This window comes from Lycium ferocissimum, chromosome 10, assembly GCF_029784015.1.
Source record: "Lycium ferocissimum isolate CSIRO_LF1 chromosome 10, AGI_CSIRO_Lferr_CH_V1, whole genome shotgun sequence".
Taxonomy (NCBI): Eukaryota; Viridiplantae; Streptophyta; class Magnoliopsida; order Solanales; family Solanaceae; genus Lycium; species Lycium ferocissimum.
In genome coordinates this window covers 24,781,019-24,795,716 of record NC_081351.1, presented here as the reverse complement: position 1 = coordinate 24,795,716, position 14,698 = coordinate 24,781,019, and the positions used below count along the sequence as shown (strand labels likewise).

At 35.9% G+C, this 14,698-nt stretch overlaps 2 protein-coding genes and 1 pseudogene across 3 annotated transcripts; 1 reads left to right on the top strand and 2 right to left on the bottom strand.

Moving 5' to 3' along the window:
* The window catches only part of LOC132032933 (putative pentatricopeptide repeat-containing protein At1g10330), a 49,068-nt pseudogene that overhangs the window by 12,561 nt on the left and 21,809 nt on the right, over positions 1 to 14,698 (top strand).
* LOC132032934 (uncharacterized) lies at positions 45 to 3,714 on the bottom strand. 2 transcript variants are annotated; one of them, XM_059422744.1, is made up of 4 exons: positions 1,543 to 3,714; positions 997 to 1,412; positions 425 to 529; positions 45 to 247 (listed from the first exon to the last, which is right to left on the bottom strand). In XM_059422744.1, exons 2-4 carry the CDS (start codon positions 1,248 to 1,250, stop codon positions 61 to 63), a joined length of 546 nt encoding a protein of 181 aa, XP_059278727.1. In that variant the 5' UTR covers positions 1,251 to 1,412; positions 1,543 to 3,714; the 3' UTR covers positions 45 to 60. The 2 variants fall into 2 exon arrangements, with proteins under 2 accessions (XP_059278727.1, XP_059278726.1); XM_059422743.1 differs by having other exon boundaries at positions 997 to 3,714.
* Positions 5,185 to 7,228, bottom strand: LOC132032935 (putative pentatricopeptide repeat-containing protein At1g10330). The gene has a single exon (XM_059422746.1). It carries the CDS (start codon positions 6,851 to 6,853, stop codon positions 6,368 to 6,370), a length of 486 nt encoding a protein of 161 aa, XP_059278729.1. The 5' UTR covers positions 6,854 to 7,228; the 3' UTR covers positions 5,185 to 6,367.

Genomic DNA, 14,698 nt, shown 5'->3' with positions numbered 1-14,698 from the left:
TTATATATTTATATAGATTATTTTATTTTATGGGACAGCTATAAATTACGAGATTAGCCACTATGATTCTACCTGAGCGTTGTAGCTTTGGAGGCCTACAATTGGAGAAACTACACAGGCATCTACACTGTGGGCTTTTACTGTCTGGTCTTTGTGAATAAAATGACCAAGTGAATGATAAGTCAAGAAACCAGCACGCAAATTGCCATCGGGTATCCTATAAATGGGGTACCATGCAACCGAAAACCTGCAAATATATGGAATATTCAGATCCATAAGAATCTTTTCTGGAACTATGTGATTGCTTTTCACATACATATTTCCCTCTATTTCTTCTTCTCCAAACAGGATGTAGGTACGTATTGCATCTCACATATTTGAAAACTATATAAAATCATACTAGCTACGTATTTCTGCTACTAACCAGGAATGAGGATGCAGGTCATGTAAGCTCACTGTATGTAGGATAGATGGATCTCCATATGATCTACAGTTTGAGAGTCCATCGCCAGAGACAAGTTGCTGTATTCTGTAATAGAGATTTTGAAGAAAGATAATAAGTGTGATATCGACCAAAAAATCACTTCCGGGCAACGAGCTGCATAGAACTTCACAGAGAACTCAAAATGACAGATAAATCAAACTAGAGTTTCCACTTTCCATGCTTAGAGAGAGCGGAAAATAGCAACAATATGCTTACTAAAATCCACCACCAGAGAACAGGGAAATAAAAGTTGGTGCTTCAGCAGAAGCAAAGTAAAAGTAATCATGGAGTATAAATGATCAGTATTGAAGACAACAATGTGCTGACAGTAACTTCCCCGAGGTTGCAAAATCACTAAGAAATTAGTCTGATTATACAAGGACATCTATGGCAACCTTTTTCGTACCTTGACCCACTAGCATTGTAGTTTCCACAAGAAATTCAACACTGTATTGAAACGCTTAAAAAATTAAAAACTAAATGCTAGAAGAAACAGCTTAAGTATGACATACGTTTCAAACAACGGTCGCCGCCTTTGAGGCTGCTCGGATTCGAAATATTCAAAGAGAAGCTCCATATCATCAGACAGCTTAAATTCATCTGGTAGATGATGTAAATCACCATTACTGCACTCTGAAGATGACCCTGAGGCAGAGAGACTGCTTTTCTGTAGTAAAGAGCTTGAAGGTTGAGGTACAAGTACAGAAAATATTGAGCGCAGTTCTACATTTGGTGAACTCTCAGATACTTTATAATCATTATGCATTGGACGAGTCCTATGGTCCTTGAAGATGCACGAAACTCGAAATGATCCATCCCACACTGTCTTGCATCTCCGTGGTCCTCTGCTTTTACTTCTAAACCATAGCTCCCCTGTTTCTCATACCACTGCCACAAGTTCTTCAAAGCGACATTGGGTATCTCATGTCTGCATAGAGGTGCATTAGTAGCTTGACTAAGGGAGCATGCTTGACAAGTCTGAATACTAGCAGATGGGGATATAACTAGAGAGGCAGAATGAAGAAGTTTCTCAAATTCAGCAGCAGGATAGCCCTTACCTATCTCAATGGCTTTAGAGGCTAGCTGTGACCTATGGGCATCATTCACTGCCCGAGCAATGTTTCTCCAATCATTTTCAAGACTATGACCAACATTTTGACCTGATGAAGGAACAGGAGCTAGACATATAGAAGCCAGTTGCTCCTGTGTGGCATTTATGGATGTCCATCTTTCTGGTTCAACAAGCGTCCCTACTGACAAACAATTTGGTAGCTCAGAATCTTTAAGCTCTTGATGCATCCAGGATTCTGAGACAGCTCGAAGGACAGAAGGAGAAACTTCTCTTCTCAACCAAATACCATTTTTTCACGCCTCTGCTCCCTTGCTGATGCAACAAAAGTACCATTTCCCTAAGTTCTAGTCTCTGTTTCTCTTCCACATTTACCACAAAAAAAAAAAATGTAAAAAGAGCATTAGGTTAAAAGGAAGTTCAATGTATGATGCAACTAACAGAAAAAGTTCCAACAGTAGCTAAAGATGGTTTCCTGATGGGTCTTTCATGATTAGCCACTCAAACATAAGTGGGTATGGGAATTGAAGCAAACCAAATCCTGAAATACCATTTCGTTTCATCATTGGTTGTGAAAAAATCCATTTCAGTTGGTTCAGCTACATAGCTCATGTTTACATTATGCGTTCTTGATTTTCCTATTTCTGAACTAACGTTTGGTAAAGAATTCATAATTACCTTGTTACAATAATTTTTTATATTGATATATAAGTTTCAGTTTGCATTTCAGATACTTTAAATGTTTTTTATAAAATATAAATATTCAAAATATTATTTTCTATCCAAAAAATAAATATATTTTGCTGAAATGAGATTTTTATATTAATTTATTGATATAGTGTAATTTCACATTCACATTCAGATATTGAAAACAAACAGTTTTAATCATTCAGTGTTTAGATCTAAAGACCACATCTTAATATTCAAATGTACATTCAGATCCAGACATCTAGATCTTAATGCACATCTTAATATTCAGATGTGTATTCAGATTCAGACGTCTTAATCTTAATGTAAACAAATGAGGCCAGTGTCTAGTGTAGTTTTTTGTGTTGCATATTTTAGGATTTGATGACACTTTCTTAGTGTTTATAGTTAAATCTTTTTTTCATATTTTCAACCAAATCTATTCGACAGAGTTCGATAAGTATTTGATGGAGATTAAAAGTGTTAACTATTAAGTGCATGCTGAAGGGACTACTTTGAAGCCACCCTCAAAAACATAAGAGACCATTTTTGTCATTTCTCCAAAAAAATTACTATAATAAGAACTTGTGGACCCTTATAAAACAACCATTACCTAGTGATAGTCATATTAGGAGCAACTGCCGAATGAGGCTTCTTTTCGGAACTTGACGCATAAACATGGGCAAAACCATCATTAACTTGTAACAACGTATTGACACCTTGGTCTCTCAGCCGTATCAATTGGGCCCTATCAAACTTCATTGTAAACCGCAAGACTTTATCTGAAGGATCAATGCCTAATCGATCGAAAACTGCATTCACAAAATCATTGTACTATATGCCTGTCTTCACAATAATCTGATCGGTAATACCTCCCACATACGAAGTGGATCCATCTGGAAGCACTTCGTTCTTTCCGCCCCAATGGCAGAAACAAAATAGTGTTTTATCTTCAATTCCCATCATGACCACAAAGCCAAAACAGGTAACAAACTCTCTCTTTTTTGTTTGTGAGAAGGGAAACAATCTTGAAAACGAAAACCCTGATGAAGAAATAAAATGAATTCAACGGAAGTTACTTATGAAGGCTGAATATACTAAAGGTCACAATAGCACGAGGACTAAAGCAGTTTTTTCCTTTTAAGTAAAAACATCTCGAGCTTCATGATATAGGAACAAACCAAATTATAAATACAGGATACAAATCAACAAGCAATACTAAAAACCCAGGAATAACGAAAAATTTTGGTCGTTGGAACAATAGCTTTATCTGAATATGTCAGCAAAAAATGAAAACCACCTATATAGGTAAATCTCGTCTCCAGTTTCTGTCATTCATATCACTACCAAACATAAAAAAAACATATGACTATCGTGTAAGACATAGGGCTTCAACAAATACAATAGGGGGTCAAAACAGAATCCCAAATAAACCAAAAAGTTTCAAACTTTAACAAAGAATCAGAAAATCTCAAAATGGATTCAAAGAAAAGTTTATACATCTTTCCATGACATAATTAGCTATATTTGCTGTGCAACATGAAAACAGGTTTTACCCTACAGAAGAAGTCATTAACAACCCGAAAATCTGGAGTTTCGATTAATTGAGCCAAAACTTAATAGTGAAGCATGTACATCATGTGCCAATAATACAGAAAACATGAATCCTAGCTATCAAATCTATGATAGAAACTGCAGCAAAGGAAAGCCAACATTAAATACAATTTCAAGGAAACGGTACTAATGTAATTTTAAGAATATGCCTAAATGATGATATACTACCACCAGCCACCCACAATAGGAGATGAGTCTAATATTATTATTTCAATCGCTCATATAGGTAAGTAAGCCATCTTTTTTTGCATCGTCCTGTGGCAACAGATATGTGGTATATGTTTCTTTCACTTCTGGGACAACCTCAGGGGCATCAGGGAGGCAGTGGAAGGTTGAAGCATGCTTATAATACATCTACTTTTAAAGTAGGAATTTCAATTTTTCCGTCATTACCCAGAAACCATGATACACAACAACAAAAACAACGAAGTAGAAAGATATAGCACCTCACGTGTAAATGAGCCATTAGAAGTTTCAAGAGTGATTTCTGTAGGCCTTGATTCTTCGCTCCTCCACATTTCTGCTATGAAGCTATAAATAATCAGAATACAAGAGGGAATAACGAATTATTCAATGAGATAATAATGATCAGTGAAGTGTTTCACCCAAATAACTAAACAAATTTAGAAAGAGCAGTTGAAGAAGAAATTAGAAGATTGTTGAAGGAGAGAATTAAAACCTAGAAAGAGGAATTCAACACGAGAATTAGCCAATAAGCGAATTATTAAAGTCTGGAAAGAGGAATATAACGCGAGAATTAGCCAATAAGTGATTCGATTAAGCGAATCAATTAGACGAATACGAGCAACAAAGTTCCAATCAGAAAGGTAAAATTAAACAAAAAAAATTACCAACAACACCTATAATCAGCAAAATAATGAACTGCAAAAGAGCAAGCCCATGTTATACCAAAATCCAGCGAATCAAACATGCAAACATAATGGGGGCAATGGGACCAAAAAAGACTTTTAGGTGCAACCGTCAAAGTGAAAAGATAAAGGAGAGGGGAAAGACTACCAGTTTGATTTTTTGTATGGCATGTGAATCGAAAGAGGAAACATCCGGTTGATATTTTGAGTTTTTCCTGGTGAGGAAGGTACGTTATGGAAGGGCGGCTCTTTTATGGCGGCAGTTATTGGGGAATTTAAGAAGCGACTGTTGGAGTCCTGTAGTAAAACACCGAAACGATGTGTTAACATATTTTCTGGTGATTTAATTTATTAGAAATAAGGGAAAAAGAGCAAAAAATTTGAGAAAATAGATAAATAGATCAATGAGGCATGCCACCTCAGCAGGACTTTGTCCTACCTTTATATATAGAGAGATTAATCTTCGAAATGCGTATTTACTACTGTTTTATCTTTAGTATATCTTCTGATTAGGAAAAGAGACTTGGAGCACAATTGGCTCATAAAACATTATGATCCAGATGAAATCAAATTCACATGAACACTGTAATATGCAGTGATTATGTTTTGTTTGTTGGTAGATTTTATTTAAAAATTCTATTATCTACACAAAGACTTGTACATTGACTTGTGAACAACGTGAAACTCTTGGTATTTCTTTTCACTTTTTTCGATTGACTACTACAAAAGCAGTGAGGCGTCAAAAAGGGATCTTCCATTTAAACAATAACTTGCATAAAGACACCTGCAAAATCTGGGATGGTGGGTAATGTTTAAAGCCTTAAGTGAGATAGACATGAACACACAATTGAGTGATAGAATTGCTAGTGACTGAAATCCATGTGGATTTGACACTTTACTCAGGAAGGATACAAACAGAACTGTTTGTCTTTAAATGATGTTTATCGTGATCAATATTGTTCAGATTAATCAATTAGCAAACTGCTCCACAATTTCAAAATTCCAGGGCAAAGAAAAAGATGCAGAAAAACAAAAGTAGAAAACAAAAAGAAATACCTCATCAAACAGACTTTGAAACCAGGTTTACCGTGAATTCTCACAAAATTTTATCATCTCCTTGATCAGTCTAGCTATGTTAGCTTGAGCTCACAGACAAATTCAAAATAAAAAATTGATGAATGTTTATCTGCCAAGACTGCAACAACAACAACATACCCATATGCAGTGCTTCAATCTCTGTGCAAAAACCATATGCAGTCTCCTTCTTTAGCTGATTTTGATGAGTCGAGATTTCATCAACAAGCAGGCTCATTAATAACTGTGCAAATAAAAGCTGCTGCAGTTATCCGCTCTACTAAATAAAACTGTGAGCTGGAAACTTGTGTATTCCAGCATCGAACATTGCTTTTCTCAAGGCAACAGCATGGTCCCACCTCTCTAACCCAGCGTATATGCTTGAGAGTTGCACATATCACCCAGAATAACCCGGTTGCGTCTTAAGCAATAGTTGTCCTACTTCATTTCCCAATTCGATAGCTCCATGAAGTCTACAAGCACCCATCAGAGCACCCAATACAGTGGAATCAGCTTCAAAATGCATCTTCTTTATAAAGTCGTACGCTTCCTATAGTAGTCCAGCTCTCCCTAAGAAGGAACCCCAGCTCTCCCTAAGAGATCAACCACACAACCATAATGCTCCATCTTAGCTACATGTCCAAATTCATGTGACATTGTCTCAAACAATTGAAAACCCAAATCGACAAGCTTGGCACGCACACAAGCTGATAGAACTGTCACAAAAGTAATCTCATTTGGTTGCATCCCTTTTGCTCTCATCTTCTCGTACATTGCAAATGCCTGCTTCTCTCTACCATTCAAAGCCAGGGAAGAAATCATAGCATTCCAAGAACAAACCTGCTTGATAACCATTGCATCAAACACCTTCGAAGCATATACCAAACAACCCATCTTCCCGCAAAACATGATCAATGCGGTCGTCATGAAGACACTCAACTCCTCATTCTTTGCCATGTAAGCATGTACTTGCCTCCCTAGGTATAAAGCCACACCAACATCGAGTAACGTGCAAGAAGAAAGAATACTAACTAAAGTAGCCTCATAAGGCCTCATCGAAAAACTTAAGAGCAACCTCAAAACACCCGTTCTTCATGTACCCATGAATCATACTAGTCTATGAATAAACATCTCTATACGGCATGCGAGAAAACATCAAGAACCCCAAACTTATATCCCCGTTTTTCCCACAAGCATCAAGCATCGCATTATACGATACAACACACGGTTCAGGCATTTCATCGAACACCTTACATGCACTACCCAAAAAGCTGCGTGTGAATACAACCCGATAAAAGAAGTACACACATACGGGTCACTCAAGACCCCTCTTCTCAAGACTTGACAGTGAAGGTTCTTGCCTATATATGAAGACAAATAGGCAGAAGTTGAAGCATATCAGTCAGGTTTTTCGGGTTCGGCATTCCAACAGATTAAACATTGTTAGCGCCTAAGATCATGGAGAAGTAATTAATAAGCAGTTGAAGACATTTCTCACTGTCCCACGAAACAAAAGAGAACTGAAAAACTTATCCGTATCCGATGATTATACCAAGCCAATAGATGCATGACATGTGTTTGTACTTAAAGTTTTAGCACTTAATCGTGGTTTGACCAGGTATTCAACTTGGAACACAGAAAAATTACGTGAACGCAAAAGCACAAGAAAAGAAGTTAGAGTGACCAGGTATTCAACTTGATCTCGATGTAGATTTTTTTGGTTTAACTTAGCTATTAGCATTTTCATTTGATCATTCCTTGTTATAATATCAACTAACATATGCTTTAGTCTCCACAAAGCATTTTCCTAAATCTTCTTCGGTGAATTATTGAACTAGTACATGACCACAAAGCCAAAAAGGGCAACAAACTCTCTCTTTCTTTCTTTCTTTTTTGGTTTGTGTCTTTGTGAGAAGAGAAAAAATCTTGAAAATGAAAAACCTGATAAAGAAATAAAATGAATTTAATGGAAGTTATTATGAAAGAAAAGTAAAATCGCTATCCATAGTAAAGGTCACAACAGCACGAGGATTAACTAAGCACCTTCGCACAAAGGACTAAAAGCATCTAAGGGTGTGTTTGGTACCGAAGAAAATGTTCATCAATTTTCTCATGTTTGGTTGTGCAAAATGTTTTAGAAAACATTTTCTCTAGGAAAACAAGTTCCTTAAAAATGAAGAAAATGACTTCTCTAATAGAAGTAGGGAAACAAGTCCCATAAGTGACATTCTAAGTTCATTGTCTCCTCCCCACCCATCTAATGCCCCAAACCCCCAACCCTTGACCATCCCACCCCCACCACCCCTGAACCCCCACTCCCCACCCCATCCCGCCCCCATAGTGTTTTGCTAGATCACATATAAATGCTCTTGGGATAATACTTTTTTGCTTACTTACCAAACACTAGAAAATAAATAAGAAACCCACTTGTTTTCCAAGAAAACATTTTCCTTCATACCAAACACACCCTAAATGTGAGTCAGTAAAAAACAAAAACCACCTACATAAGTAAATCTTAAGCAGAATAGTCCCCAATCTCTGTCATATCTGTACAGAACATTAAATTAAAACATATGACGGATCATGTAAGACAAAGGACTTCATCAAATGCAATAGTGTGTCAAAACAGAATCCCAACAAACCAAAAGTTTCAAACTTTAACACAGAGTCAGAAACTTCAAATTAGGTTCAAAGAAAACTTTATACAACTCATGAGAATATTAAAAAACAAGACAAGCATATTAAAAAACATAATCCTCAAGAAAGCAAAAAGTTCCAAACTTTAACAATCAGAAATTTCCAAGATGGGTTAGCAAAGAATTCCATCAAATACAAAAGGGTCAAAACAGAAACCCAACCCAAGCAAATTCACCTTTTCACTTTCCAAATTCAATAAAGGAATGAAGAATAAAAAGGTTACCTTTAAGTTCCAAATTCTTGATCCTGAGTGATGAATTAGGGCTTTAAGAATAAAGCAAATTCATTTTGTGATAGTAATTTAAAAACGTAACAATATATTCTACTCCCTCTGTTTTAAATTTATTTGGAATAATTTGACTAGTCCCTAAGTTTAAAAGGATTTTTCGAAATTTGTGATTCAAAATAAATTTTAGATATTTATGTGGCTGTAAATCATATCATAAAGTTAAATTATTTTTAAATATAGAAATATATTATTTTTTTAGACAAGTTAAAAATAAAAGTGTGTCATATAAATTAGGACAGTATTAATTGGGACTGATAATTTAAATTCAATCAGTCCCAATTTACATGGTGGAGTTCGGATTTCGAGGGTCAAATGGGTATTTCTTTGACCATGATATTTTCATATGTCTTCTAAATATTTTGAATTATTAATTATTTTGACTTATAATAGTACTTTTTACGTAGTTACCAAAATATGTAAATTTAATTATATAAAAAAAATAAGTTGAAAGATTTTAAGTTCAAATTCAAGGTCAAACTAAGAAGTCTGATTCTCGAAATCCGAACTATGATACAAAAATAGAACAGATGGAATAGTAGTACCTTTTATATACTTTTTTTTTGTTATAAAAATTTAATTTAAGAATCTAGCGCAAATTTGCATTTGTGATTGCTGTTTAGAGTGATCCCATTAGATGGTTAAGTTGTGTCTGCAGCATATAAAAATTTGATTATCTCATTTACTTTGTTCACATCAAGTCTTGCCAAACATCTTATTAATGTCTTCAAGTTTCCAGGATACAATTTTGTGGCCTTCAAAGCAAATCTTTTCACTCCAAAAAGTGTCCCTTTTCCAATATTTTTCTTTCTGTAATTTCTTTATTGCACTGCACAATATTTCAGCCAATCAAGTAATAACCTGTCAGAAAAGAAAGTATAGTTCCTTCATAACTCGAACGACTAGTGATCAATGGGGCATACACTCGAGGAATGAAAGAGGTAATCTCATAGTTACGTTAGTAAACATTGAATTGCACATATGATTAATTAAACTAAAAAATTGTGATAATAAAATTACACTTTCTTGAATAAAGGTACATAAAGAAAAAGTAACCTTTGTGCACATTATCGAACCAATGATGTTACCTTAAGAGTACTGGAGCTTTATTAAGAGTATAGGATGTAGTTATTTATCCTACAATCATTCATATTCTAGATGATTTTATCATGGACTTGATGAAAGAAAAAGTTGGATTTTTTACTTGGAAGTCAAGGTATACACCAACCAACACTCTCATCCTAATCAATCAAGTTTTTTTGTGAAATTTTGACTTGAGATATTTTCTCTCAAGATCTATATACCACTTATTACTCTTATTCTGACTAATCAAACTTTTTTTCAATTTTAGACTTGAGAAGTTTTTGTCAAGGTCTATACACCAAATAATACTCTAATAGACTTCACATATTGTGTGACACATTTTAGATGGTAATTGTGATTTTTTTAAATTGGAACATCACCAGAGAATGTGCATATGTTACTTGCTTCACTAAAGTTATTTGAAAATGACTAGGTGAGTTTGCTCGAATTGATTATACGTAAAGCAACAGTAGTAAATTTTCTTTGCTTTGTGCTATACATACCTCAATATTATTAAATATATATTGAGCTATAACTTTACTAATTGTAATAATATAACTATCCTAATTGTATTAATATAACTATCAAATTATTTTTGTTACGTAAAGCAATTGAATAGTTCCAGATTTGACAATGACTTTCACTTAAGAAATGCTACATGACAATTGATTAGGATGTAGAAGACTAATACATCATAATTCATAATTAATCATCTTGCTCGAGCTTGCATTGGACAAGTTATAACAAATTTGATATTTTCGTTTGGGCAAAGCACCATGCTTTTCCCTACATGTCTCCCATCATTTCGAATATCACTACTCTTATGCACAACTTCTTTTTCTAATCAACTTCCAAACCAATTTACAAGACAAGTGCGTGACAATAGACCGGCGTTGCATCCACAAAAAATTATACTTATTAACTTTTAATTTGGTGTGATATTGTCCACGTTGAGCACAAATATTTTCTCCTAATGTCTCACATCATTAAGAGTATAATTACACTTTATATACATCTTCTTTTTCTAATCAACTTCTAATGCTAGACTTTATTCATACACCCAACCGACATAACATCGAGCTATTTCATCGCGGTTTATCATATGTAGCTCATACCTGCTGATTATCTCCCCGTCACGCCCCAAAACCCACCCTAGACGTGATCGGCATCCGACGTCATGAACAACGTCGGAAGAACCTAAACGATACAATAATAACACTTGAACCCGCCGGGTTCAACATTCGCCTCAACGATTTATAAAGTAAATGTAACAAATCATGAATATATAAATTAAATTAGCGGAAGTCTTTATTCACCAAATACTTAGTCAAACGTAATAACGTGCAGAGTTAATCAATAACTCAACAACTACCCACGAACGTATACTATGGAGCTTCTAAGATAATGATGAATGTCTAAATCATCGGACGCGGCCGAAACTAAAGGCGAAGAGTAAAGATAGAATGGTGCCCCACGAACAATCATGTGGGCTCACCGAATAGTCTCGAAGCGCAAGTTCTCTTAAGTCGTAGGCGTATCACGAACACCCTGCCTCGGATACCTAACATACCATCAAAAACAACAATGGTATGCACGAGTCTTGGTACTCGGTGAGTGTCTCGAGGACAACAAATATTAGAAAAATAAAATATAATAATACATAAAGAAATCGGTTTACGAGAAGATGACATAAAAGCAACATTCCACTTTTTGATTCTTAATATCATTTGTTAAACAGTTTACAAAACCATTACTCAATATAAAATAAGTATTCGAGCGTGTGTATCTTAATAAGAATTATCAAAGGCGATTATAAAGTCTTTTGTCAAGTTACAACTTTCAAATATGCCTTTCAAATTGATCAATTAAGATAGTCATCAACAATTCCATAAGAGAATAAGAATGTCACACATGCCAATACAGCCCAAGAATCAATCACATCGAGGGGATCGTAGGGTTCCCACTTGTCCGGTGCACCACACACGATTATAAAATCCTCGGTGACCACTCATCCTCCCGAATGGCTAGGCATAAACACACCAAAATATGAAATCCTCGGTGACCACTCATCCTCCCGAATAGCTGGGCGTAAGCCTGCCTACCGAATATGAGATCCTCGGTGACCGCTCGTCCTCCCGAATGGCTAGGCATAAGCACGCTTTGATATGAGACCCTCGGTGACCACTCATCCTCCCGAATGGCTGGGGCGTAAGCACACCGAAATATGAGACCCTCGGTGACCACTCATCCTCCCGAATGGCTGGGCGTAAGCACACCTGGAATATGAGACCCTCGGTGACCATTCATCCTCCCGAATGGCTAGGCGTAAGTACACACACGAATATGAGACCTTCGGTGACCACTCATCCTCCCGAATGGCTAGGCATAAGCACACCACCGAATATGAGACCCTCGTGACCACTCATCCTCCCGAATGGCTAGGCGTAAGCACACCGAAATATGAGACCTCGGTGACCATTCATCCTCCCGAATGGCTAGGCGTAAGCACCAACGAGTTCATAGCATAAAAGTCGGATTACAATTCATCTCAAGGTAGTCACATCACCATTTACCATTAAGGTTCGTTATGCCATATCGTAAAGATAAATCGTTTCAAAGAATGTCCTGAAAACGTTTCACTTCTTTAAACAAGTTTCAATTTCCACAATTCGTAATAACATACTTTTATGAGTCAACAACCTTTCAAGTAACTAGTTAAATCATCCATCAAGAAATTCCAATATCATTACCAATCGTTATCCTTCATTATTAAGCATCTCTTATAGAGGAAGACATTCATAATATCATATACATATATAGGGTTTGTTACAATCTAGGTTTAATGTGGGTTTGTCCCCTCACACACATTAACCACCATTTAGTCATGAATTGGAGTTCAAGAACCATGAGAAGAATTATTTTCCTTTCATTCATTAAAGAATCTTCAATAAAATTAATATTTCCAACAATGGTTTCAAAAGTGATTTTAAAAGAGACATACAAATCACAACCAAAGAGTTCGAAAAAAACCGATATAAACAGTATGTTCAAAGAGACATACAAATCACCTTTATAGTTAAAAAGGATTTTATTTTTGAAGAGACATACATTCAAAATAAGGTTTTTAAAAGGGAGACATACATTCAAAATAAGGTTTTTAAAAGGAAGACATACATTCAAAATAAGGTTTTTAAAAGGGAGACATACATTCAAAATAAGGTTTTTAAAAGGGAGACATACCTTAATATGTTAAACAAGGTTTAACAATTCACTTTTCTAATGAAGAACACCCAAACCCTAGCTTGAATCACTTTGGGAAGAATTATGTTGCAATCCTTTTAGGGTTCTTGAGGCTTGAGACTTATTCTTCCTAACTTTAGGGTAATTTTTCGTGAATGGGGTGCTGGGAAAATAAACCCCAAACCTTAAATATAACTTAAAACGTGTAAACTCGAATTTTGACCCGATTCGGCCCGATTCGCGATTGGTGCGCGATGCGGGACCATTGCCTACAATGTTGCGTAGCTCAATACTTAGACTTGCGCGATCGGCCGCCGATACGCGGGAGCAACCACGTACCCCCACGCTGGCTGTGACGGGTGTCGGTTCGACATGGTGTTCGGTAAAATGGACATAACTCCTTGTCGGCGTAGCTCCGTTTGGGATGGAGACCTACCGTTGGAAATATATTTCAAAAGATCTACAACTTTCATTGAGGAAGTGTTTCCAAATACGCAACACATTTTCATAAAAAAATCGCCTAGAGACGAGACCTGCAAAACTTAGGCGAATTTAAGAGGCCTTAAGAAACTTCACTAGTTGGTTTGACTTCAAAACGACCATCTTCCGCGAATTCATCAAAATGGATTCATATCGACATAATATCGTCTTAATACTAGATTTTTTTCATGTTCACACCTCGTTCAAGTTTACGGGGTGTTACATCTCCAAAAATAACTTTCTATTACATCTTAGCCAAAAAAAAAAATTCTATTTACTGCATCTTAGCAAAAAAAAAAAGGAGGGGGGGGGGGTTAAGGGATCAAAAATGCCCCTCTACTTTGGGAAAAAAGGCTAAAAATATCCTGGGTCAAAAGTACCCTTCCCATCATTAAAGTTTTCAAATATACCCATCTTAATGGAAATCCCCCACCATAACCCGATTTTATTTTTAAACTTGCTCCATTTAAACCCAACACAACTAAGTTACCCGCTCATGTGCCTAGTGGCTCCAAATGTAGGACTCAGGAACAAGTTGGTCGCATATGAGTTTTTTATGTAGTTGGTTCAGCTTTAAAAATGAAATCGGCTTATTTTGGGGGATTGGAGATTTCCGTTAAGATAGAGATATATTTGAAAACTTTAATGACGGAAGGAGTGTTTTTTACCCTAATTTTTAACGGAAGATATTTTCGATACTTTTCCCAAAGTAAGGAGCTATTTTTGACCCTTTTCCTAGCTCCGAGTTCAAAATTATCGAAAATCGGAATCTAGAAAAGTATTTAACAAACATTGACGGGTTCAAGCATGTCCGTGCTGTAAGAATACGAGGGTTTTTTTTTTCACTTAATATTACCTGGATACAAATTAATTCCATGAGATGTGGGAACACAAGGCAAAGGATAAATTGTCTTTTTGTGTGTGTGTAATAGAAAGGGAAAGTTTGGGGGGGGGGGGGGGGAGTTGGGGGTGTGGTTGTTAAGAGAGCCAAAACAAAAACCTTTTTATGACATTTTTTGTCCAATAAGGTATCAAACGAAATGCATGTGTTACTCCAATTGATAGGACTTTGTGTTGTTTTTTTTAATATTAATTTATGATTTACTTAAGAATGT